This window comes from Lepisosteus oculatus, chromosome 11 (assembly GCF_040954835.1).
Source record: "Lepisosteus oculatus isolate fLepOcu1 chromosome 11, fLepOcu1.hap2, whole genome shotgun sequence".
Classification (NCBI taxonomy): domain Eukaryota; kingdom Metazoa; phylum Chordata; class Actinopteri; order Semionotiformes; family Lepisosteidae; genus Lepisosteus; species Lepisosteus oculatus.
The window spans coordinates 4,546,421-4,572,203 of NC_090706.1; the positions used below are offsets into that span (position 1 = coordinate 4,546,421).

Sequence of the window (25,783 nt, forward strand, 5' to 3'; positions counted from 1 at the left end):
TAAACCCATCCTTCTGGCTTGCTGTGACTAGCTAGAGAACCTTCGATGTGTTAAGTGCTTGATGAACAGGAAGAGCTGCTGCTGCTTTGCTTTTTGAGAGTGGAGCTGGATTTTTAGTTTTTAATTTGGCAGGAAGTTTCTGCCAACTTCCTAACAGAGATCGGCTTCGAGAGTCTGGCATAGAGAAAGGAATAAGAAAACCATTCCAGCAGCGATGGGTAAGTGAGGCTTGCTGTGCGCTTACAAAGTCTTGACGGGAGAGGTGATCTTTTAAAGCGCTCCTGCTGAACGTCCATATCACAGACTTAGTTGTACAAGATGTTTTTTTACAACACATGGTCAGTGAGACTGGGTGGTTGTTAATTGTGGTTGACAGAGCACTTGAATGGCAGTGGGATATGTTTAAATTTATGGTGGACAAAAAATGTACACACTCAGTTGACTTAAGATTTGTGTAGCAAACAATCTCTAAACTAGACTTCTCAGCATTTCTTAAATTAAAAGCAGTGTACCATGCTCCACATTATAAAGTTTCAAATTATAAGTCTGCTATGAATTTTTATAGAGGCACCAAACAAAACAGGTTATAATTTCAGTTTTCAGAATTCCATAAGTTGTACAATACATAATGACATGAATGTTTTAATCACACTAATCCGTTTGGGTAAAGTGACTCATTGGTGAATAATTTCTTTTTACTGTAGAAATTCTTCAGTGCTTTGAAAACAGCTGCTTTTCAAACTCATTGTCCTAAGAGATTGCATAGCATTTTTAAAACTTAAAAACCAATTCATACAAAATATTAATGGGTTCGCTTGTCAAATGGCTAATATTGAAATTTAAAGTTTTGGTTAGTCCTGTGGAGAGTGGGAAATGAACTGTTGTTCCATTATTTCATCAATTAAATAATAGGACCAGTGAAAGAAAATAATCCAAGTATAGGCAGCTTGAGTTGACATGAATGAGTAGGCCAAAAGCTTGGCTAAAAATCTGCCATAAAAATATTAATTAAAAAATGCAGCTGTTATTTGTATTGTATTATATGGCAAAAATTAAGAGCATTGCTGTGGTATTGAGACAAACTATCAAGGAATTCAGGAAATTTGCCTTTTATACTCCTAAACGGATTAAATGGTTTGTTTTACTGTGAGATTGAATCTGTTTTTATACCCAAATGAATATATATATATATCATATACACACTATAGGATAGAGTGGTACCGGTGTACCATTGTGTCTCAAAGCAGTTTTCAGTTTCTAAAGATTATACTTGCTAATAGCTTCATTAATATGTTTCTTTCCCCAGGCAGACAGTAAGGAATGCAATTCCCTTCTTTATAAAAATCGAGCGACAGCGAACAGGCGAGGCTAGCAGCTGACAAAATATTATTCTGTTTCTTTTGCTTTTGCAAGCTCTTTTGGGGGTTTATGGTTAAGAACCAAACTGCAGTTTGAGGCGCCCTTCAAAACAGTGATTTAGAAGGCAGGGAAGGGTGGTTTCCACTGCCACTGTTAATGTGTTTTGACATTAATGGCTTTAATTTAAATCGAGGTTCACCAAAGCTGACTGATGCTGCAGTTAACAGATGTTAAAAAAGTACAAGACTACACGCCTAAACTGAGCTTTTGCAAATATTATCATTCATACCTTTCCATCCACTTGCTCCATTTTCCTAAATTTTTTAAGGAAAACCTGAACAAAAAGACTGTCAAACCCCCATCAGGACATGAGAATTTCCCTGCCTGTTTCTGCAGGTCTGATGACACAATGTTGTAAAATGGGAATTTCTAATCTGTCATATCTGAAGGCCATTTTCAGGGTGTGTTAACTGGAAAACAGTGCTACCACATGTTTGTTTATTAACGCCGGATTTCTTAAAGGAACCAGATGAAATGGAATCGGAGTAAAAGCAGAACACAAAATCTGATGCCTGAAGCTGGATGTGATTCCTGGGCCTTGTAGCTCAGTGTAGAAGCAGCCTCTGTGTCTGAACACATAAGTTCCAACCGGGGAGCCAGTTCAGACATGTTTTGCCTCACTGTGGTGTGCATTATGCTATAAATCAGGCCAAATGAAAGTAACGATTTACTGTTCTGTTCACCTAACCAGGGATTGGTGATGAGGCCATTTATGCTTTTAACTATAAATCCTCGCAATGTTTGCCTTTTTAATTGCTTCCCCACCTTGAATGGCGAGCAATGACGTAAACACTCAGGGTCTTTTTTAAAAGTAGCCCCCCCTCCCCGTCTCCTGGCCACCCATTTTGTATTCATGTTGGTGCTGCTTGTCTGCAGAGGTCCTGGTGCTGATGGACTTTGTGGGTAATCTGGATGATGAGCTGGTCATAAAGGCAGGAGACATCATCAAGAACGTGAAGCAGTCGATGGAAGAGGGCTGGCTGGAAGGAGAACTGAACGGGAAGCAGGGAGTTTTTCCTGCGAATTTCGCGAAGGTACAGCTGGTCTTCTTCGACACTGAACTGGCAGTGGGTCTGCTTCTGAGGTGTATTTGCTTTTGCCTGACTGCGGTGCAAAATGAATGTTTCCAATGTTTGTCTTGGTTTCTTGTTTACACCTTACAGACCACCTCACCGGCCAAAATGTCACTTCCACACAAATGTTATTTCTTGCTCATTTTTGTTTTCCCACAGGAAATACCCGTGTATTTAACAGGGGATTCTCAAAGAATACCAAGAAGCATTCGAACATGTAAGTTGATGTTAGTAACTGTTACTGTTACTACTCGATTCAAAGGAAAAGCGATAATATCTTCATTAAAGAATGCATTTTTCTTTGCACAAATTCCCCAGCATGCCACCATCAATTATCTTGTGCCAGTAAAACCTTAAAACAATCAGACACCTCTTTCAGTTTTGGCACTAATGTGTGTCAAGAACAAGGATTCGCACTATGGCTTTGAGACCAGTGTGCCAGAAAAGTCCTCTAATAACATTTAGTAAAGAATATGGGAATCCTCCCATCTCAGTACTGAAGCAGAAGAAAACAGGAATAAAAAAAGCTTCACGTACCACAGAAACAATTAGCCACACATATCACCCAAAGTAAAGGCAGGTTAGGGTGACATCATGTGTTATGTTATCATGTAGTGTGCACTGCATTTGAAGAACTCTTGTGTTTTGGTCACATATTTCTCAAATTTCTCACTGGGTAAAATGCGACACAGCTTTTGTGTTTATTTTGTCACTTTTGGAGTAAAATTGGCTTTCTTTTTCATTTTACTTTACAGTATGTACAATATTTCCTTAGCATTACGGTGACAGAGAAAAGAAAAAAGTATTGTACTTCTCCTTTCATTCCAGAGATTAATGTGAATTGGCCATTCACTTCTTAACCAAATTATTATTATTTAGGCCATTTAGTGCTATTGGGGAATCTTATATTTAAGCCCTTGCCACAAAGCAAGTTAAATATTTTAGAATTGAAACGGCTTGGGATGAAATTCAAAAGGTCGACTTTTTATTGTACAGCATATTTAATGTATTGTAATGTATGTATTTTTTGTATTCAGCCTTGACCTGGATGATATTAAAAGTTAGCATGGGATTTGTAAATGGTTGAAAGAGGAACCCCATGAAAACACAGTACCGTGACATTGTTAGAAAGTCTGCTCGCTGTGATAAGTCGTGTAGAATTGAGGAACTGGACATCTTAACAAATATTGTCACAAAACTTCAGTGCTTTTTTTTCTGTGAGGTTCTACTGTTTCTTTGCATGCCGTTACACTGCTTGCTTTCTGTGTCGTGTGTCATCAGAGGAAGTGGTTTAGGTTTCAAGTCTAGTGCTTGGTATCGACTTTAGGAGTAGCTGACATTATTTTTATTGGAGAGGAATCCTTTATTGTGTTACCTGCTCCAAATTTTGTTATGGTAATGGGCACAATGCAAATAACAGAGCTAGAACAGAGTGGTATTATAACTACTCTTATGGCCAATCATCCTGCATAGTCTGTGCAAATTACACCTCAAACAGAGTTGCTATGGGGCTGTTCCTGTGTGTCCTAGCCTAGAATTGGGACAATGGGACAGGGTTAAGCTACAACAGAATAAACTAAGCCTCTAGGCAAATATTTCCAAATAACAGCCTTTTCAATATTACTGTTTTCTTTACAACTCTTGCTACATTCATCCATGGAGACTATCCGTTGTGCTTAACTGTTTAGGTTTCAGCAATTTTAAGTTGTGGTATCTGGAAATGTGACATGTCATGCACATACTGTACAGTGGAGGCCACAAGATTGAAAACTGGGAGGCATAAGTCAGCAAAGTAAAACAAAATTAGATATTTCCCAAAACATGGAATTTATTTGTTCAGCATGTGTCCTCCAGGGAATATATTTCAATCAGCTTCAATTCTAAACTAACGTTTAAAACCTTGTTTTAATAATCTCTTTACATATGTGAGGCATTTTCTAGTTGGAGGTTTTCCAAAGTACTCTGAACTTAGTGTGGTCTCCCTCTTGTCTTTATTGATTTCATCACACATGGGTCATATAGGTGAGAGAACTAGGGACAGGAAGACAGATATGCTTTTGGGATCGCTGGGTTTCTCCCTGTTCTGTTCATGGAACTGGTGCTGTTCAGGAGTGTGTATTTGGAGTGGCCACTGTCCTGTTGCATTGAGTTTCACTGATCTTCATTTACAACTCTGTTTTTAAACATATGGTCCTCCTGGCTTGTGGTGAACTCCCCTGAACACGATTCAAAGCTGAAAAGACTAATGCAGAAAGGAGCAAGTGCAGAGTTGCACAGTACTATAAAATGTAAAACAGCAACATAAATCGTAGTGGTTTTCATTGAGAACTTCTAGGAGATTGGCTGTCTGGGAAGTGACTGTGGGAATTGTTATCTTTACAGCAAAAACAGTAAAGAAGAAACCCACAAAGTATGAAGCAGTCTTTGCGTACACTCCCATGAATTTGGATGAGCTGGAGTTGACTGTGGGCGATGTGATTGACTTCATTAAGGAGGTAAAGTGGTAGGAGCCTTCCTTCCCCCACCAAGTGGAACAAGGATTATGGACTGAAATCACCGTGCTGGTGCTGGAGTTTCTGAAAACAGCCAGCACCGTGATTTTGAGCCTTTACTTAACTGGTTCCATTCTTTACCCCTCTGCTTCTACTTTTCTTAGTACCACCATCCACTGTCTCCTCTGTATATTGTAATTGTGTTTTATCTTGTGTATTATTTTTATGTATTGTTGTTTTCATTCTGTAAAGCGATTTGAGAAGCCACCTTTAAAGGCGCTATATAAAATAAAGTTTATTATATTATTATATGGAGAACTGGAGAGAACATGCTGAAACCACATTAGATGGCAAAAGCAGCTCATGTGGTTGTGAAATGCATGTTTACCTCCTTCAGGTATTTAACAGAATATATTACAGTATGTGCCTCCCCTAACTGCAGTGTGGTTTTCATTGACCTTGTTTTGCTGGGCTCCGTAGAGGCATTGTGTGTACTGTACATATGCAGTTATTCTTTCAGAATGCTGTTAGAGGGATTTTCAGATTGCAACCAATAGAAAGCCTTCCCATTCTAAAATGAGGCTGATCACAAACTTTACAGCTCAGCCATTAAATTCTCATTTGAGGCATCAAAGGATTAATGGGTGTTTTAGTTCATACAGTAATAAATTTAGGGAGGAAGCAGGGTATGTCTGTCAAAAGGTATTACCGAGGTATTTCCAAATTTCTTTAAAAAATGTCTAGAGAGGCTTAAGAATCTAGCTGTCTGACTCTGACATAGCTAGATGCTCTTCTGCATACAGTTTATATAGGTGTAATATTTTAAGGAAGTGTCATTTTATAGAAGTAGTTCTGTCGTGGAAAGATCTGAGCACTGTTTGTGCGTGACAAAGTTGATCTCAAACGAAATTCCTTCATCGTGTCGTTATCATCCATACTGTGGGGAAATCAGGCTCTGAGAGCCCACGGAGGTGAACTGCTATTTTTTCCGTCTTGACCACAGATAGAAGATGGATGGTGGCTTGGAGCGAAAAATGGGAAAGCAGGGGCTTTCCCATCTAACTTTGTCAAAGAAGTTTCTCCTAAAGGTAAGGCAGGGCGCAGGCCTAGGGTTCGTTCATCACGGCACTTTCTAATTGAAATCAACAGAGGTGAAGGACAGGTCACAGAGTGTGCTTTCAGTATTGACCCCCTGGTACTAGAGAAACCATTATTTTTGCAGCAACTAAGCTATATTGAGCATAAAAAGAAATACAGTGCAGGATTGCTCATCAAAATATGGAATGATTGCCCTCGCTAAAGAAGCAGCACTTCGATAACCTAGCTAAGGCTTGAATCCCATACTGTTATATATGTTTTTATTGAGTTATCCATATGACTTTGTGTGTATTTCAGATCAGATTTGTGTGGGTGCTACTCCAGTGTTACTGAATGACTTCTTTTCTTTGGGGTCTGTTTAGATGCCAAGTTGAATGAAACAAACAGTGGTGCAAAAATAAGGCCCAAGCTATCAGAATGTAACTTCAATAAAGAGGTAAGAATATCGTACTCAAGTTCCTTGTCCCAAACTGGTGTCAGTATCAAAACACAATACAAAAACTAACAGTTTGGAGGTGTTTAAAGAGCTGACAGCAGAATTGCTGCTTTCTAGACTGATATTGTCAGATCTCTGAAGCTCAGCAAGGCTGGGCCTGGTCAATATGCCGTTGTAAGTGGTGTTTATAGACCAATAGGAACCACTCTTCCTTCTGGACCAGAAATTATAAATCAATGCTACTGGATTGTGAGAGGGGCCACTGTACTTAAGAAGGTGCCATTATTTAGATAATACATTATTTAGCTTCTAACTACTAAATCGTTAGAGATGCTGTGGTGCTATTTGTGATGGTGTTAACCTGGGCGTCTTGTTTAATCTGGCCAACCAAAACTTTCCCTATAATTGAACTGGTGAAGCAGTTTCTCTTTCCTCCACCTGATCTGCTGCAAACTGAAACTGCTGTCTGCCACATGTCACCCAGGTAAATGGTCGACCTGGGTCCCCTCTCACACTTCAATCGCTTTGGAATTGTCAACGGTGAAATACAGCAGTCTTGTTTAATTCTGTTAACATGAATGGAAGTCTGCAAGAAATTCAAATTAATAAAAAAAATATAACTGTGAAAAACTAACACATTTTACTTTCATACTTCCTGGGTATATATTCGATTGTATTTGTTTATTATCACTGTTTAAATATGTAACATACATTTCAATACTTAACCAGTTTTAGTAACAAGGTGGGTGACTATTGTACTGATGTAAGGTTAAGAATAAGCAGCCCACACAATGTTATTGATGAGAATAGCATTTATGGCACATCTGTGGTTGTATAAACAACAGTACTATCATACATTTTCTATTACATTTCAGCCAAAGCAGGAGAAGTCAAGTCTCAGAGTGAAGCACAAAACCAACAATGGTAGGTTTCTGTCATTGGTAGATGCAGAACACTGGGATGAGTTCAGGAAAACGACACAAAAACCTGCTTTAGGAGGACAACCTGAGGGCATTTTCATACTTCTCAGCACAGAAACACCCGTTAAACCTGCTGGACTGTGTTCTATAAAATGCCAGTCAAGCAACTTGGTTTTGAATAGTGTTAGGCAGCACATGGTTTATTCACTGCAGGATGTTTGAGAAGGGAGTCTCCAGTCCAGGTCCTGAATGGCCTGTACAGTTTATCAGTAGGTTTGCTATGTCTCATTAAAGCTGTGAAAATTAGTCCAATTAAAACATAAATTGTCATGCTTGCCCTTGCAGGAGCTGAGGAGTAGGTTAGCGCTACTGCGGCAACTGGCCACGCCTCTGCTCACCTGTCAGTCAGTGCCATTTCCAAGGAAACCCAATTTGATAGGAAACCTGTTTCACCTGCAGGCAATTTATGACCACTCCCGTCTCAGGTGAAGCAGGCTATTTAAAGTCTGCTCTGGCAGGCTTTCCAAACCAAGGACTGGATCTACCTGCCTTGTTATCTTAAATCTGACAATCATCATCTAAAGAAACAGGGAACTGACTGGAAAAACCCTTTAGTAAAAAAGGGCTGCAGGCTGAGAAGGCCTTGTTTAGATGAGAACAGTTAAAGAGGAGAGGAGGCCATTCAGCTCATATAAAAACCATTTAGTAGTTAGCAGTGATGTCATCCACATGTTTCTTGAAAGAAGCCAGGATATTGGCTAAAACAACATGGCTTGTTAGCTTTTTCTGTATTGTTATATCCTTTGGGTAAATAAGAGCCTCTTGTTCGAAGATTTAAATGCACTTCTGCTTTGTTTTCTTGTACTTTTACCCTCTGATTCATGTTTCAGTGTTCATTCTGAAGGAAAGTCCGTAATTCTAATTTAACGTACTTTGATTTGAGATGTAGAGTTATAAGTATCTGGATACTATGGTATCATTTGAAAGTTATACAATGCTTCTGCAGTTAGTGTTAGTGTGCAAGGATAAGAACAAGAACATAAGTGTGCAGTCTAGCACAAGAAGGAAAGTGTTTTTTGCCACCACAGGACTCATGTGACCCTTCTGAAGAAGATGAATGACTGCCATACTCAGACAAAGATTCAGAGTAAATACAGTGGTCACCTCTTGCAGCAGTTTGATTGACTGACCTTGTCATGCCTCCTCTCAGAGTCACGAAGGTGTGTTGGCTCAGCTGATAATGAGCTGATGCTGGTAAAGTTAAGTTGAGTCATGAGGAAGTGCACTGTTTTTGTTCAGATTTACTTCAGCGTTAGTATTTGTCCCCTGGCTGTTTCCTGTAAAGCTCAAACTGATTCTCCCGCTACGGATGTGGCAATAAAGATAAAGATTTTAGCTTAAGTTTCAGAAGCTGCTATTCATATCACAGTTCCAAAGGAAGCATGTCAGCCTATAAGTATTAAAGTAGGTTTTGTGTAAAGATTGGTGTAAAGAGTAAAAAACAACTTTCTAAAATTGCAAGGTTTGGAGCACTGAGGTCTGTATTATGAAACCTGAAATGTGTTTTGTTTTGACTGTTTGGAAACATTTACATTTAAAGACCGCACTCCATTAGATAATACTATCATTTGTTTCTTTGCTTGGAAATACCCACATAGAGATTCACTCCTGTTCTTCCTCCGGCATAGACGTTAGCATACATTTGTTTTGCTATACACATCCTGAACATAAATACTTAAGTGTACCAGTTTAATAATAAAATCACAGCTTTTAAATACATATAAGACAATTTAATATTCAGGCACAAGTAATCTTTCTGGAAGGTTGCTGGAGCTCGCTGTATCACCTGCAAGTACACATCTAACACCACACTCATTCAAGGCCCCTCAGGACAATTCCGGATCACCCAGATGGCATCTTGTACCTCCAGCAACCTTATTTACTGTATCTCTTGCAGTAAATGCCCAGCCATCTACATTGGAGAAACAGGAAGGAGACTCGGAGACCGCTTCAGAGAACATGTTAGGGCTGTGAAGATTAAAGATCTCTCCAAGCCCATTGTTTCTCATTTCACCTCTGACGGCCACGACCACTCTAATCTCTCCGTCTGTGTTCTCAAAGACGGTTTTCCAAACTCATACCTCAGAAAGACTACAGAAACCAAAATTATCCTGCAGCTAGGATCACACCTTCCCCCTTCTCTTAATGACAGACTACTTTTCTTCTAAATTTTCTCCATTCATTGGAGGTTTCATTTCATACCTCTCTACACCTATCCTGACTCCTGACTTCACACCTCTTGATTGGCCTCTCTTTTTGTCCCCTGCTCCCGCCTCTCGCTCCTCCTCTCTCCCAGCTTTTGTTCTACGGCTATATTACCTTTGCTTACTGCCTTGTCTTTCACACCTGAAGAAGGCTTCACGGCCGAAACGTTGTGTTTTCTTTCTTCTTTTTTTCAGCATAGAATAAACCTATTACTTGTTCCTTTGCAGCCTACGCATGCTGACGCAGCTACCCACCTAATTTAATATTCAGTTTAGGGGTTTTGAAATAACAAAGCTTTTTTACGTTTCTGGCAAGGAAATTATTTTTTACTGCATCCTTGTACAGATACTATAATAGTTTCCATAGGCTGTCATGCTTTTAATGAGTTTCTTTAACTGGCTGCTGTTTTTAACTATCCTGCTGAGATCCACAAAGTTGCAACCTCAGTGGATTCAACACTGAGCAGTACGTGTATTAAACAGCACGCAAGTTAGAGAGTGCTACACCAGTTCTTAGACATCTGGATTGATTTTGCTGCTTTTGTGGAGACATTGGTTTATTGCAAGGCAGCAGTGTGGAGGTGTGGTGAGGGCTCTGGGGTATGGCAGGTTGGGTTGTAGGTTCGAATTTCCGGTTGAGACACTGCATTTATACCCTTGACCCAAAGAAACTTCACTCAGATTGATCCAGGCTTTTTAAAATAGGTCTCTAGGTATTTTTCTATTCATACTTTATAACCAGAAGTAAGTATAAATGCTGGATTTGTAATATTTGACCATTTAATGGTCTGTCCCTTTTAACAGACTTCTCTTCCCAAACATTCTAGAGTCGGAGTTGGTTGTTAAGTTGCAGTGCATGGTTCTTAAACACAGTACTCCAGAAACCAGGATATTTTGTTGTGTATCAGCCTCTTAGCTGATCAGTGAGGTTTTACCAAAGCACAAAAAATAATGAGATAATACAAAAACATTTAAAACTAAATTTATATTATATCGAGAATAGGACCAATAACAATTACGCGCATACATTAAGAGGAAATCACTCAGTGTAGGCATTGAAAGACAAAAATGCTGTCAGACAAGACTTGCAATTATAATTGTTTTCCTTTTTATTTTGTCTTTTAGTCAAGGAATTTTGTCAAGTGATGTTTGATTACACTGCCAATGCTGAAGATGAGCTGACCTTAAAGAAAGGGGAAATTGTTACAATTATCAGTAAGGTAAGATCATGGTTTTATAACAACATGTGAACGGACTGATGATGCAGTTAAAGTAAAGCTTTATTTATTGATAAAAAATAAACAAAAGTGTTCAGTGAAAGACATGCAAGCATTGTTTTCTGCCCTTGGGTGGTAATGAATATATTTCAAACGCGTTTTTCCCTGTCTTTTCTGTTCAGCTACTTTGGACATCAGGAATGACTTTAAAGAATAATACACTGCCAAAAACAATTAATGACTCATCACCAGGAATTTAAGTGTGGCTAAATTAGAATAATAAGGAAACAGCCTGCTAACTCTGGTCAATTAAGGGATTCTACATTTGATGATGCACACGGCTTTTCTTGCTATTTTGGGAATGTAAGAATGTAAGAGGGTAACAATCAAGAGGTTCTTTGAATCATTTTTCCAGTTTGCTGGATGTGGATTAAAGAGCACAAAGACTTAGCTCTGTTTTTCCAGCTTCAGGAAGCTATATCTCTGACACAAGTGAATTGTGTGTTTTTACGGTGTGTGTTTGTGTGTCCGTGCGTGTGAAGACGACGGAGGACGAAGGATGGTGGGAGGGAGAAATTAATGGCAAACATGGCTTCTTTCCGGACAACTTTGTGATGGCCATTCCCACACAGCCTCTCGAGGTGAGTGGGAATTCGGGGTGATAACCTGCTCCTGCTGCTCCGCACGGGAGACTCCTGTGCTTTATCTAAAGTTTAGAAAGCCCAAAGTGAGGAAGGCCAGTCCTTCCTAACCAAGGCAGTCCAGGTATCACACAAGACTGACGTGTAATAACTCATTACAAGCCTTAAACCCAGTGCTGAAAATTAGGAGAAAGGTTCCTATGGCATTAATCTTTCAGTAATAATGATGAAAACCTTTCCTATACAAACTTGTGTGTATAGTAAATGATAAGTTCTTTTTTATGAAAAAAATAAGATATTTGTGAAGCAGGAATTTTGCTAGTAAAGCAACATTTTTGGGAAAAATTACACTTCGGTCACCTGGTTGTGGACTCCCACATGATGTTTCGTTGAATTAAAGGTATCACTCATGCTAAATTATTAAAGAACAAAAACTACAAAACCTCAGGGTCCTTCATGATCGGAGCTGAGAACACTGGTCTCAGGACATCCCCTTCTTAGGGAATCCATAAACCTCTTTAAGTTTCCAGCTGGCATGTAAACCCAGTCCTTCTAGAGGATAAACAGGCAATGTGAAAGGTGAGAGAGCAAAAAGGGGACAACAGCATTATAGTTAAACTACTTCTTTCATTGTGCAGAGATTCATTTTCTGCGCAGACCCCTGACAATCTATTGCATCTTCCATTTTTGCAGTCTGGGGACGCAAACCATCCTCCAGTGCGCAAAGGCAGCAGGAAGGCATCGGGTAAGGAACCAGCCGGGCTCGTCTGGGAGCTGGTGCAGATCAGACGTGCACGCTCGTGTTGATATCATTGGGCTTCTGCGGTGCACTGTGACGTTAGGTCCTGTCAAGAGGGAAACAGCCTTCCACATGTGCCCAGTAGTGCGAAACCATTTGTCCTGACGTTTCAAGATTCAGGATTCAAGATTTCTTTATTTGCCATATACAACAAGTCTATTGGAATGCTTACTCATTCAGCTGTACCCAGTAACATTAGAGAAAAAAAAGGCACAGATGACAAACAGACATGGACAATAAATTTAGACAATAGACATTATAATACAGCCAAGACAGGACATAGTGTAGACAGGGCAGTACCTTAAAGTGCTGTCAGCAGTATTTGTGCACGTGATGTGTTTTTGTTTCCTTTTTTTTGTTTTCTCTGCATTCCTTACACTGGGTGCTGGTTCTGCGAGAATGTGCTCTGATTAACCAGCCTGTCCCTCCCCGTTCTTATGCTCACGATCTGAAATTTCTTTGTGCAATCTGCTGTACAGACTTGTTACTTAAGTCTGTGAGTTACCTTTGTACAAAACATATTTGGGCTCTGTTTGCAAAATCCTCTTGGATGTTATTAAAATGAATTACAAATCCTATGGAGCCACTATTGTAGATAATGTGTCTCTAATGTCAGCCCATTAAGAACTGTAAATCCCACAGCTCTCCAGAAAGTATTTCTTTTACTAATTCACCTTGATATTTAATCTTGCACAGTAACTTCATTGAGAAAGCAAGGCTCCACAGCTCAAGAGCAGTGTGGGTCTACTAGTGTCGTAAACAAATCTGTGTTTTCCCCCTTGCTAGGTAGAGCTTCAAAGAATAAAACAGGCAAAATCACAGACCAAAATGCTTTTAAAAAGGTTTTAGCCCATTTTCAAAGACTTTAATCCTTTCAAAGACTATTATCCAGTGAAATTTTATCAGCATTTTAAACATAAGATTCTAATCTTACATAATACATAATGTCAATGCCAATAATCATCAGAGAAACATTTTTTATTTAATTAATACGTTACACTTATATAGCGCTTTTCAGACACTCCAATCAAAGCTTTACAGATAATGGGGACTCCCCTCCACCACCACCAATGTGTACCCCCCACCTGGATGATGCGATGGCTCAACACACATCAGCTAACGTCAGCTATAATCAGCTATCAGTGGGGGGGTAATGGCACCCTTTTATAGAAGGGGCTATGACTGGTAAAGGCCAGGGGGGAATTTGGACAGGACACCACAGTAACATCCCTACTCTGTTCCGGAAGCATCTGAGCTGTGTTTTTTTTAATGGTTATTTCCCTCATCAAGAAAAACAACATTGTGAATGTGTGTGATTGATCCTTCCTTCTGTGATCACAGTTTTTCTTGTCTGTGAGAGCGTGGAACTGTCTGGACATGTCACTGTAAGTTTCAGTTTGAAAAGTGGTAGAACAGCCAGAGCAGAGGGCTGTCTAATCTGAGTGATAAGGGAGTCCATCAGACTGAACGCTAGAAACACTCTTTTTTGATCTCTGGTGTGAGCTATGTTCTGGCCAGTAAAAGGTAAAAAAACAACTGCTGTATTACTCACAGGGAAGCTTGTGGGGCCCCCAGGAGATTTTTTTTGCTGTTGTTGTGGAAAGGTTTTTGTGTTTTGGCGTGCCTGCTTCTCTAATCATTAACTGTTTACTCATATTCATTGTGGTGAAATTCGTCAATGTTTTAAACAATCAGCCCTTTGGAATTTTTTTAACCGTCTCTGGCTGAGTGGTCTTACAGGTGTATGAATTTGCAAACATAATTGACAATGGGTAAGATAAAGAAGGGTTTTTTCCTTATTATTGAGTTTAATGTAGAAACCTTTTTTTTTAATTAAAACAAACACAGTAGATGACTTAAAATACCCTAAGGAATCATGGGACTTTTTCATAGAGATGCTTGTGGTAATAAAAGTCAACATACTATGGAACATAAAAAAAAAATGCAGTAATATTTCTGTTCCAGTTAGGGGAATACAGGGTATGAAGTATTCATACAGTATGTATAAGAACTTTAAAAAGAAGTGTGAAGGTTTTGTCTGTGTTTTTCTGAAGGGATTTCAGGGAGGTCTGATTGAAGCACAGCAGTAGTATGAAACTTGTGCTTAAACATACTGAAACTCTCTTGGTTGGGTAGAAACAAGGAGGTTTTGCTGCGCTAGCACGGTTCATTGCTGAGAGGAAGAACACTGTGAAAGTTGCTGGTGTGCGCCATGTGGTTGGGCGATAGGGTTTGGCTTCATTTGCACAACAGCCCAACTAAGTTAGAACATTGCTGACATCGTGCAACCTACACTAAAGATGTATTTTATAATGCAATGTCAATTTGAAACGAATGAAGTGAAATTTCAGACTATGGTGTGTAGAACAGATACTTGATGCCAAACTAATCCAATATCTCAAGTCATCATTTCATACAAATCCCCTTTGCCATCTTTCAAAAATAAATTACATCATCAGTAAAAATTCCATAAAGTAGCTATAGATATCTTTGTCACATTTTATCTCCTTGTAACATAAAAGTTCCAACAAATAGTTATGTACTCAGTTATATTGAAGTGTTTAATAATTATTCAGTTTTCCAAACATATTTGTTTTCTGTATTTTTCTTAATCTCTTTGAACATCATGGGATTATTTAAAAAATGCTTAGCTTTTAATTTTTTCTAAGCAGCAATTTCTCTGTTAATTTGACCCATTTTAAAGGGTAGTAATACATCACACAGAACAAAATAAGTCTCCTGGACAAAGTCCAAGAAATCTTATTTGTGAGCTACACTATGTTTCCTGCTTACAGGAAACAAAAAAAGGCGAGAAGATGTACTTGCCACGAGAGGGATATTGAGGATAAATGTCCAAAGCAAAACTGCTGCTTGCAAAAACATATTTAACAGATGCTTCCAAAAGAGTTGTGCTTGAAAACAAAACAGAAGGAATACAAAGTCAAAGCAGGGCGATCAACTCAGTGACTATCAATCCATCATGTGCAACCTGCCACTCTATGGACAGATATAAACCAAGATTTGTTGCAAGCAAGTTCGTCAAAACTGATGATGTCCGATTAACACATTTGTTGTGCTTGCTTTTGTCAGTTTCTCTGCTCTGTGACATCCATACAGTACTAGCTCATATGACAGCTCCACATTGACTTTCGATGACTCACAATCGGCAAGCTACAAAGTATGTCGGGAGGAGAGCATGCTAGCTAGAGTGGTACAAAAAAGAAGGAAAGCACTCCCATCATGTTGCATAACGGAAACCCAAAGCAAAGTATAAAAAGTAAAATGTCAGGCTCTGCCACAGATTTCCCATGTTGGAGAAACTAAAGGTCATGAAATAAAAGGCACAGAATGACATCACGTTTTAACGGGGTCCAGAAAGGCAGGAAATGGAGTAGGCCCACTGTTCACTGACAGGACACACTTAAATATTCGTCTGGGTTGTCGGTTGAGTGCTGCTCTTAATCCTCCCCTCCCCAGGTGGGGTGTTGTTCATTCTGTACAACTGTGTCCTGTGTGGCAGAATGGCGTCAAGAAAAAACACCACTATGCAACTGGAGGAGAATGGCGCTGCTAATTCATTACAGCCTGGATTCATTTTTAAAGCGGTCTCAAAAGGCCCTAACCCCTCTTCTTCATGATTCAGTATTTTTTATACTTACACAGTTTCTTACACAGTGTCTTGATTTCCTGTGATCTGCCAACAGCTCTGAGTGCGAGTTTAAACTGCCTGAAGGAAGCACAAGCCACAGACTGGGGCACGTGACTCCGGTTATAGGTAGTCTTAAGCCTTGGAAACAGTTTACAAGTACGTCTTCTGTGGCTCCATTAATGACACCTCAGCTCTATCACTTCAGCATAGGGGGTTGTTCAACCCTCTTTCGGTGACAGACACAGCAAATCTTTCCATTTGTACTCCCGATGCTACTGGATTGTACGTTGTATATTTGTGCTGCAGCACTTAAATACTTCTAAGGTAGGATTTCCTCTTTTTAAAAATAATTGTACAGTTCTTTATTCTGTAACAGAGTTAATAGTGTAACAGGGAGGTAAATGTCACAAAGAAAGGAGCGTACAAGAGCTTCTGATGCATATTTGAAGACCTATAGTTCAGCCAATCAAAAATAGAGGATAACTATATTTGGTGTGTTTTCCAGTTTAGGCACATTTGTTTTGAAATGAGCTTTTCCTTGCTGTATTGACAAAAAGGGGGCACAATTTGCTGATGTTATTACTAGTCTTGACCTCGATATCCTTTTTTTCTGAAGCCTTTTCTATTTCGCTCTCCGAGAAAATATCTTGCTTTTAACATTCAGGTTCACCATGTTATAGTTTCTTGTAGCTGTAACTATCAATGCAAAGGGGACGAGTCGAAGAACAAAAACTCTGTACTTTCTGTACTTGGAGTTCACCTCGTGTAGTAAACCGATCCCATCACCACAAATCATAAAAAAACTAATAAAGATAAAATGACATTGGTATTAACAGGGTTTGCATCTCAGTTTGGGAGTTTTAACTGAAACCATCTGTGGTTTGTAATATTTCCACTATTTCCAATATTTCCATATGAACTGTATTTTATTCCTTTTCAAATAATACATACTGCAGTAAATAAGGTGCCAAGCTGTCTCCTGCGTAACTCAGAATCACCTTTAACTGGTTCAATTCAAGCAGATTTTTAACTGAACCTAAAAAAGGGCAGGCATCCAGATTCTACACGGTTGAGATTCATGAAAGATTCAGATGAAACGTGTGTTTTTTGAGGGAGGGAGAGTCACTAGCCCCTGCAAGGTGTGAAGGTCCCCTGTAACAATTCTAAATAGACAACATGAGGTTTCGCAGTAGAAACTGTACTTGCTCTGTACTGGTCAGCTGATTTTTAGGCCCCATCTCCACAGTCCATTTAAGCCCCACTGAGTGCCTTGTCACCAATCTGTGATGGTGTCTACATCCTAGATAATGTAATACTGTACTGGAAAATCAGACTTCAGAGAAATATACAGAATAGGTATATATTTCATTCTATTGCGCTGTTTTCTTGGAAATATGGATGTTGTCATGCTGATCTATGTTTTTGGAACCTTTACTGTCCCACAATACTTGATTCTATGAGGCACAAGTATTCTGCTGCCCAGATATGGGGGTTATGCTGCCCGATGTTGCAATAACCAATTAATTAAATTATAGAGCAAAGAGGAGGCTCAGGCAAATTTCTACCATTATCGGAAGCCGTTTATTACTCAAAAGTCTCAGGAACTTGGAGCTCATCCTGGAAGCATAGGGCACAAGGCAGGACAACACTCTGGATGGAAAGCGTGTCACAATTCACACACACACGCTTGTGAACATGCACACACAGACATCAATTCACCCAGCCTACAGGGAGCCTGACCAGCTAGAGTGCACCCACACAGAAAAGGGAAAAATACGCCATCTTCCATCTTTGATTTAAACTGATGAATAATTTCTCATCTTCTCTACTGTATAGGGAGCTGTTGGTGGGAAGTATGTAAGATTAAAAACTCAATGAGTTTTGTCACCCCCCCAGCCGACATGAAACCTACACAAGAGGCATCCCTTTTCTCAGATACAACAGAGGACACCAACAATAGAGGAGTACATGTATCTGCCCTGTAAGGCTTAAAAGTGTAGTCAGAAAGGCAAGGAATGTGTGTTTGCATACATAGACCTAGATTCCTCTTTGCAAGTTAAGACTTGTGTGTAACATCGTTACAGAACGAAATCATAGCTCTCCGGGGCATGAAAATGTGTCACAGCTGTTGTCTGTACTATAAACAAATACTGTACAACTTCCCATGTTATTTTTCCTTCACTACAATTATCTTCACGCTAAACTTCACAAACGGATTGTGGTTTCTGTTCTTCTGTGTTTTCGGCAATGCCGCAAAAAAATGTCTGTTTTGAGTTGTCTTCTGGCTCTTTCCAACATCTGCTCAAGATATAATTACTGTGATATTACTCAAACTCAAGTGAGTGCTTTGCATATTCCTTTTGTAACAGTGAAACAAGAGGCTTTGCTCATGGAGAAAAAGATATTTGAACAGGCCCATCCTATCCCCTGTGCAAAAGGAGAGGCAAATGGTAAGAAAAACCCATTTTGACGGTTTTGTTATTCTTTTACAGTATCTATAAAATATTTCTAGTTTAATTGCTCACATTGCCTTTGCATTTTTTTAGGAAAATGCCTGATTCCTACTTTAATATGTCACAAGAAACTGCATTTTGCTCTGCTCACGTCACCTTTAAGCACAGTGCAGCATATCAGGGGACCAATTACAGAAGACGTGTTTATCTACACAAGTCTAATGCCCTTGAAACCAAACTGGGTGAGCTAACACAGGCAGACCATAGAATTTTTTTACCAACTCAATGTATAATAAAATAGCTATACTCATATTTAATGATCTAAGAAAAAAAGTATTCAACAGAGGAGCTAAATCCTATGTTGCTGTAAGGGGCTTGGGGAAGTTCATGTTGCCTGGCTGTGGAAGTGCACAGTGTATCTGCAGTCTGCAGGCAGCACCAAGACGGGTCCCTCAGGTCACATGGGTACAGGAGCTGTTTGCAGTCAAAGGCAAAATGGCACATGTACACCCAACAGTGGACACGAGATCTGCGATAGCTCTGCACAGACTAACCTTCTGCCATTGGCAAAGGCAGAGTCTTGTAAAAACTGTAGAAGGATATTTGGAGTACGTCTTTTTTTAAGGAAGAAAAGCTTATAACGTACTTCTGCTAGGCTATAATTCTTTCATTCTATTTTTTGTCAGAAGCTGGTTCAGACAATGCTGAAGGTCACGTATGACCTTGAGAACGAAGCAGTTATTTGGGTTTTGTTTAGCACAGCTCGCACAAAGCATGCATTTGAATTCCCAGATGGTTTCAGCTCAGTCTGGGACTGCACATACTGCATGAGAATTGAGAGCAGCAAACCTTCTTCTGTCCTGAAAGTTGCGATTGTGTGTATTAAAGAATGCCTGTGGCCACACTCTCTTTCCCCGCAGAGGAGAAACACGAGACAAAAGACCTCAGAAGTGACCCGCCTTCCAAGGTGCAGCTCCCAGTCATCAAAAAAGTTCCTCCCCCAATAAAAACCAAGCCCCCCAAAAACCTTCCCATACGGTGAGTGAATAGGTTTGACCTGTAAGCCTCAGAATGAGTTACTGTAACAGCACAATGCAAACAGACTCTTTCTGGAGAATGACAGATGGATTGGAGAGAAGATCATTTTATCATCCTTTGCTTGATTTGCACTGGTGCCTTGGCAATGAAAAAGCTGTACCTGTGTACACAAGCACAGGAACTCCAGAATCTAGCAGGTCATGTTGAAAATGCCAAGATTTAATTGTAGGGCACATTCTGTGCAATTTTAACCGTTTAAATTGTTTTATATCACATTCAAACAATTTAAACCATTATTTTGTATCATAAACCAGTTCCCTAAATGTTATATCTTTAATTTTGGATTACTTGGTCATGTAATACTTGAGTAGGCACATTTGTTTCAGAGATTTTTTAATATATTACAGAATTTTAATATATTACAGAACCATCTTTTTACTTTACTGAAGTGCAGTCATTGTATAGCTTGATCTCAGCAGCTACACAAGATTGTCACTCTTACCATTGCAAGGGCATTTTGTTTTTGCACCTGCTTCATAAAATACAGACCGTACAGTCACAGATGGCTAACAGACAGTGAGCTCAGCAAAAACAGGATGTAATGGGTGAAGTGTATTTTTTTTAATTCCACCATCAATTTACAGTGCCACAGTATTTGCGTAGCATAGAACCCTTCTGTGCTTCACCATCAAGGAAGTCCACTTGAGATACTGACATTGCTATGCAATCTGAAATTTGCAGTATTTCAAATAGTGTGAATTTCCGATCAGGGGTTCACACAAACGGTACGTTGTGATTAGTGTGAATTTTAGGGTTGTATTTTACTTTTGTTTTAGCTTGTTTAGCCAAGAACTACAAAGGCTTTTTATACAATGCTAAAGTAATTAAAGGAGACAGGGAACTGTTTCATATGGGAAAGCTTTTGGCAGTGATCCATTAAGAACAAGCAGCCAGTGGTTGTAGTGTAATTAGGAGACGACAGGAGACAGCTGTGGTAGTATGTAAATTTGGAAACCAACATCAAATAGACCAACGTGTAAAACTCTAACAAACAGAAGACAGCAGGGACTAAACATTCTTTCTTTAGTCAACTTACATTTATTGCATTGACTGCAACATCGAATCCTTGTAGGGCTAGTCCAATAAATTGAACTAATAAACCTCCCACTGCTTTTGTATTGTAAAATAAAGAAGTTTTGTTGTTTTTTTAGAAAAAGATCTGTTTAATGGATTTGAACATGCCTTATCCCTTGAATTTATCAGTCTTCTTGCCCTCTTTCCACAGTTAAGACATCTTCTTTCTAACTGGAACCTTTGCTGCTATCAATCTTACTTATTTTGATAATTAGCATAGTAATTTTAATTGTTATTCAATCTCAGGCAAAATGGAGACCTGCCTCCCTTGTCACCCAAACATGCAGAAGACACAACTGACAAAGTAAAGGAAAAAGGTGAGGGTCTTTTACTCACAGACCAAGGTTTAGTGATGGCCTGGAAGAGGCTGTGTAGTTGGTGCCTGTTATGGTTATGTTAAGACAGATGTTTTTCCAAGCTATCATTCCTTTCACAACATTGAATACCTGAAGTTTCACAAAACCCCTAAACGTCTGACACTTGCAAAGTATTGAGCTTTTACTCTGGTTAATTCTTCATTTCTTCAGTCATCCTACTCAATGCACTTACCGCCTTAACTTGTAACGGCCTCCAAGCGAGAAAGTGAGAAGCCATTATAGCATTTCACATGCTCATTCAAACGTAGAGATCTGACTGAACCTTAAGCTGCAACTATTTTCTCTTTTTCCAGGATGATAAGAGCATCTGTGCACAAGTACTTACAATTGCAATCACATGCACATGAACTATATATGACAGGTGGCTCTTGATAGAATATTTTAATATACTGACCTGCAAGCTGCAATTTTCCACACATAATTCCATGTTGTTAATGTTACCCCCTGGCCAGTGGAGGCTCTACGAGGAATCACAGTTGACCTGAGGCTCTAAGGATGCAGTCGGGTTACGTCACCTTTCGGTCTTCCCCCTTCTCTAACTTTCAGGCTCCAAATCACTCAATTAATTCATCTCATGTTTCATCTCAAAACGCCACTGGACCAGCGCTCTATCATTGAGATAACCAGCTCAGACCCCTCAGCCTCCGGGCCGCTCCGGAGGCCTCGGACCTATCCACATTTAGATGTGTCCAGATGTTTTGTGTCTTCCGAAAATGTCCCAAACCCTAGTGCTTGGAGTCCGACCTCAACACCACCACGGCAGCTTCCTGTGTACACCTGCAGAGTAACAGTTAACTTTTATATATGTGGGGAAAAAAACAATGTACGGGATGGTGAAACAGTAGAAGATATTTTGCCACTTCATTATTACACAGAATGAATTTGATTAATCTGTCATGCATTATAGGGTTTCTCCCTTCTTCTCCATCCATCTAATTTCTAACTGCTTCTTCCAATTCCGAATTGCGGGGGAGCCGGAGTCTATCCCTGCAGGCAAAGGGCACAAGGCAGGATACACCCTGGACGGGACGCCAGTCCATCACAGGGCACACAGAGGCACAGACACAGACATGCGCACATTGACACCAGGTCCTGTTTTCCCAGAAGCCGATTAACCTACCAGCGCGTCTTTGGATTGCGGGAGGAAACCGGAGCACCCGGAGAAAAGGCACGTGAGCACAGGGAGAAGATACACACTCCAGCCCTGGTCTGGACTGAGCCCAGGGGCCCAGCACTGCGAGGCAGCGATACTAATCTCTGCGCCGCCCTGAATGCTTTGTTTTCAAACAGAGCCAGATCAGTTTGATGGAGTGGACGTGACTACAGACAAACTGTCTCACCCCACCGCCAACAGAGCTAAGCTTCCTGGAAGGAGACCCCCCACCAACCTGCATTGGGGCGCCACAGCTCAGAAACCGGTATGAGGGCACCCCGTCTTTCCAGCAGTCTAAGCCAGTGGCCGTGTCACCGCTGTGTGCGCTCTGAAATGTTTGATCTGGGGAGTGATTGACCTACGCTGGAGGCTGACCTCGTTCAGCTGATGCTCAAGGGGAAAATCGTCAGAAACAGGATTGCGTGCGTTTTTTGTTTTAGGCTACATTAGTCACTTGATTAAAATGTTTGACTTTGGTCAGTAAGTTTTTTTTTTTAGCTTATGCTTGTAGAGAAAAAAAAGGAAGTGATGGTCAGTGTAAGAAGAAATGAAGTATTCACTAGCAAATCTTGTCTTAACCCAATTATATTTGTATTTCACTACTGCTTTTGGCCTTTCGTACTGAGACCGTGCTGTTGTGTACACACCTCACCTGATTTACAATAACCCATATCCTATTTTCTGTAATAATGTCAACAAAACATGTCTATTGTTTTCCAGCCACAAGGGTATTTACTTGTTGAGCAGTCCTTTGTAGCAGATGACATTAAGTGAATAATAAATCAGTTTATTGGCAGTGATATATTTTGGGATTTTTCTTGCTGAAGGCTAGCTAATGTGATGTGGTTCATTACGTCACAACTGAAGGCAATTATGGTACAACAGAGGCAGTTCCCCTAAAGAACAGGGACTTTGTTGCATGCTTGATGGGTCATCAACCTTAATTGTTGTATAACTTGAAAAAGTACACCTGCATGACTTATAGGCGATGGGATTAGTCAGGTGAGAACAATAGACTGCATTATACCGGAGCTAACCAGAGCAATAAGTGTTGTTTTGTTTTGCCAATGTAGGTTCCTAGTACCTCTGAAACTAATGACGAAGTTAGTCAACTTCAGTCAAAGCTACCAGGAGTTCACAAGGTGAAGTATTTCCTTTCACTGTTCCTGTTGAGTGAATTGATTGATTGTCCTAAATTTCACAGTATGTTTTTTTCTGTACAAAGAGCCAAATTGATTGTTCCTACATTTTTTTAAAAAAAATTCTAAGAATGTATTTCTAAATGGGGAGCTTTTGAAAGCAAGCTTATATGCTCCTTCTGATATTCTTGACGAAACAGAACACTTACTTAAAGAAACAAATTGAGACCAAGCACTCAGTGAGCTGATAAGCACATGAAACTGAGATAATCTTAGTATCAATACTAAGTCATATTTAGGATGATTTATTTTTAATGACTGCATCTTCAAATATCTTCCTAGGTAATAGAAAATCCTACAGCAGGAAAGCCTGATCCACTTGCCAAGATCTCTCCCCTACAGAAGCCCGTCCCATCCAAACCCAGAGAGGAGCCCGGGGCCTCAGTGGAGAAGCTGAGAGCAGAGGTCAAGGAGCTGAGCTTGGCTCTGGAGATCCTGAAGGCTCTGCACCTGTGAGTGCCGATCTGATTATAGCACAGCGATCTGCAAAGTGCCACTAAAAAAGGGAACAATTGCAGAAAGTAAAGTAGAGCAAAAGGCATTTAGTACACATTTTATGAAGGTGTAAGCTGCATAACATTAACTATGCAGGTGAAATTACCACTTTTTATCAGTACAGTTTTTTTATAGGTGCATATAGAGAAATGACTTTTGCCTGAAATGTCCCTTTTAACTTTGCATCGCATCTTTACAAATCTTCACTATTGCTAAAAATATGAAATGATGACCTTCACAGTTATACTTTTATGATCCATCAGCTTTTTTAAAAGAAACAACCTAGTTGATTACATTTATAGAAGTTGTCAAGGGTGTCTGTTTTTTAACTAGGTTCTCATATCTTGTGTGATAGGAAAGACACAGAGGACTTAAGGCAGGAGCTGAAAGATGAGAAAGCAAAACGCACTGCACTGCAGGTAAGCACTAAGTGTTTTTTGTCTTTATCAATCGAGATCCTTTACTGCTGTTAATGCATCTGTTAGGTAAAAGACCGATTTCGAAACCAAATTCTTAATTATTCCACCCTACATGTACCCACAAATGAGGGTAAATGTTCATCTGTTCTAGCCTGTAGGATATTCCTTCAAGTCTGTGAATTCATCTGACTTCTGCGGGTGTTGTGTTTTGCAGCAATTGTTTGAAATTGTTTTCTGGTCTGTTTATTTTTTCAAAGTTTAACACCTGTACCGCTTGATAAAGTCACAGTTTGACATGTGCTTGTGTCTTCTTTAACAGGACGAAGTGCAGCTTCTTAAGAAAGCTTTCAACAACCACTAGCATTCCGAAAAACTCTCTTTATTCTTTCCTGGTGTTTTTTTTACTGTGTTACACTCCTGAGAACTTTACAGATGAGCTTATTTTTCCTGACAATTTAGATGCATCTGAGGTGAGAGACGAAGGTATTGCCATTTTGCTGTGGAGGTGGGGGCTGATAAAACAGTACAGTTTTCTCATTTGTTTGGCTCAGTATGATGTACAATTTTGTATTGTATTTTATTGTTATCTCCATATATTTATGTATATATGAATCATGTGTGTATATATATAGGTACACAAAAACCATACCTCATGCCAGAGTAATCAGACTGTAATTACCTGTATTGACAGATACAGTTATTTTTACTAATAAAATGAATGAATGAATAGTCTTTAATGAAATTAAAAATACTTACAACAAAGATAATGTAAATTATTGTATTCCTTAAGTTTTCGGTTTATTATTTTTCTAAAAAACTAGAAAATATAAAAGTCTGCAAAAATGCAGTCTACATGTGGTTGTAACTATGCTTTATGGCCATGGGCCCACATTAGGTTTGATTTACGTTAATTTACTTGACATTTTTAGATTGTTTTAACTTTTAGCTTTTCTTCACAGCACTACCTCAAACGTGCTACACTGTGGTAGAACTGCTGTCTTTTAAAAGCAAGGGGATTCAAGAACTTGATACATTGTGATGATTTTTTAAATGTCTGTTTTATTGTGTTATATAATATAAACATATACGCTATTATATAAGAGAAAAAGTACTGGGTTTTTTTTCTTGCTCTGTTTTAAAAAAAAATAGTTTGGCAAACGGCTCACAGTGGCTCTTATTGCTGTTCCCGTGAGCTGTAAAAGAAAGAAAACTCCTTTTGAAATACTGAGAAATAAACCAGGCTGCTCTTGAACTGTTACACTGCCCGAAACTGAAATAAACTTCTGATTTACAGGAGAAGTGCCAAAAGATTTTAGCCTCTTGGTTTCAGAGCCATTTTACTTTTTAAAAATATATTACTTAATTAATAGTTTTAAACCACTGAAATGTTAATATTCGTTTCCAATAACTTTCATTTTCTATCGGTATTCTATAATTTATCGGTTTTAGTTTAGATCTTCCCAGTGTTGCAATACTCCATTTGTCCACGAGAGGGCCCTTTTGTCCC

At 39.4% G+C, this 25,783-nt stretch overlaps 1 protein-coding gene across 1 annotated transcript; it reads left to right on the top strand.

Annotated features, from left to right (window-relative positions):
* On the top strand, positions 1-25,575 carry sh3d21 (SH3 domain containing 21). The gene is made up of 18 exons (XM_015348807.2): positions 1-218; positions 2,296-2,453; positions 2,652-2,709; positions 4,875-4,987; positions 5,988-6,072; positions 6,445-6,518; positions 7,394-7,442; positions 10,828-10,922; positions 11,462-11,560; positions 12,254-12,305; positions 18,378-18,458; positions 19,382-19,499; positions 20,880-20,950; positions 22,301-22,428; positions 23,237-23,305; positions 23,645-23,814; positions 24,213-24,276; positions 24,596-25,575. Exons 1-18 carry the CDS (start codon positions 215-217, stop codon positions 24,635-24,637), a joined length of 1,530 nt encoding a protein of 509 aa, XP_015204293.2. The 5' UTR covers positions 1-214; the 3' UTR covers positions 24,638-25,575.
* Positions 25,576-25,783: the final 208 nt, after the last annotated feature.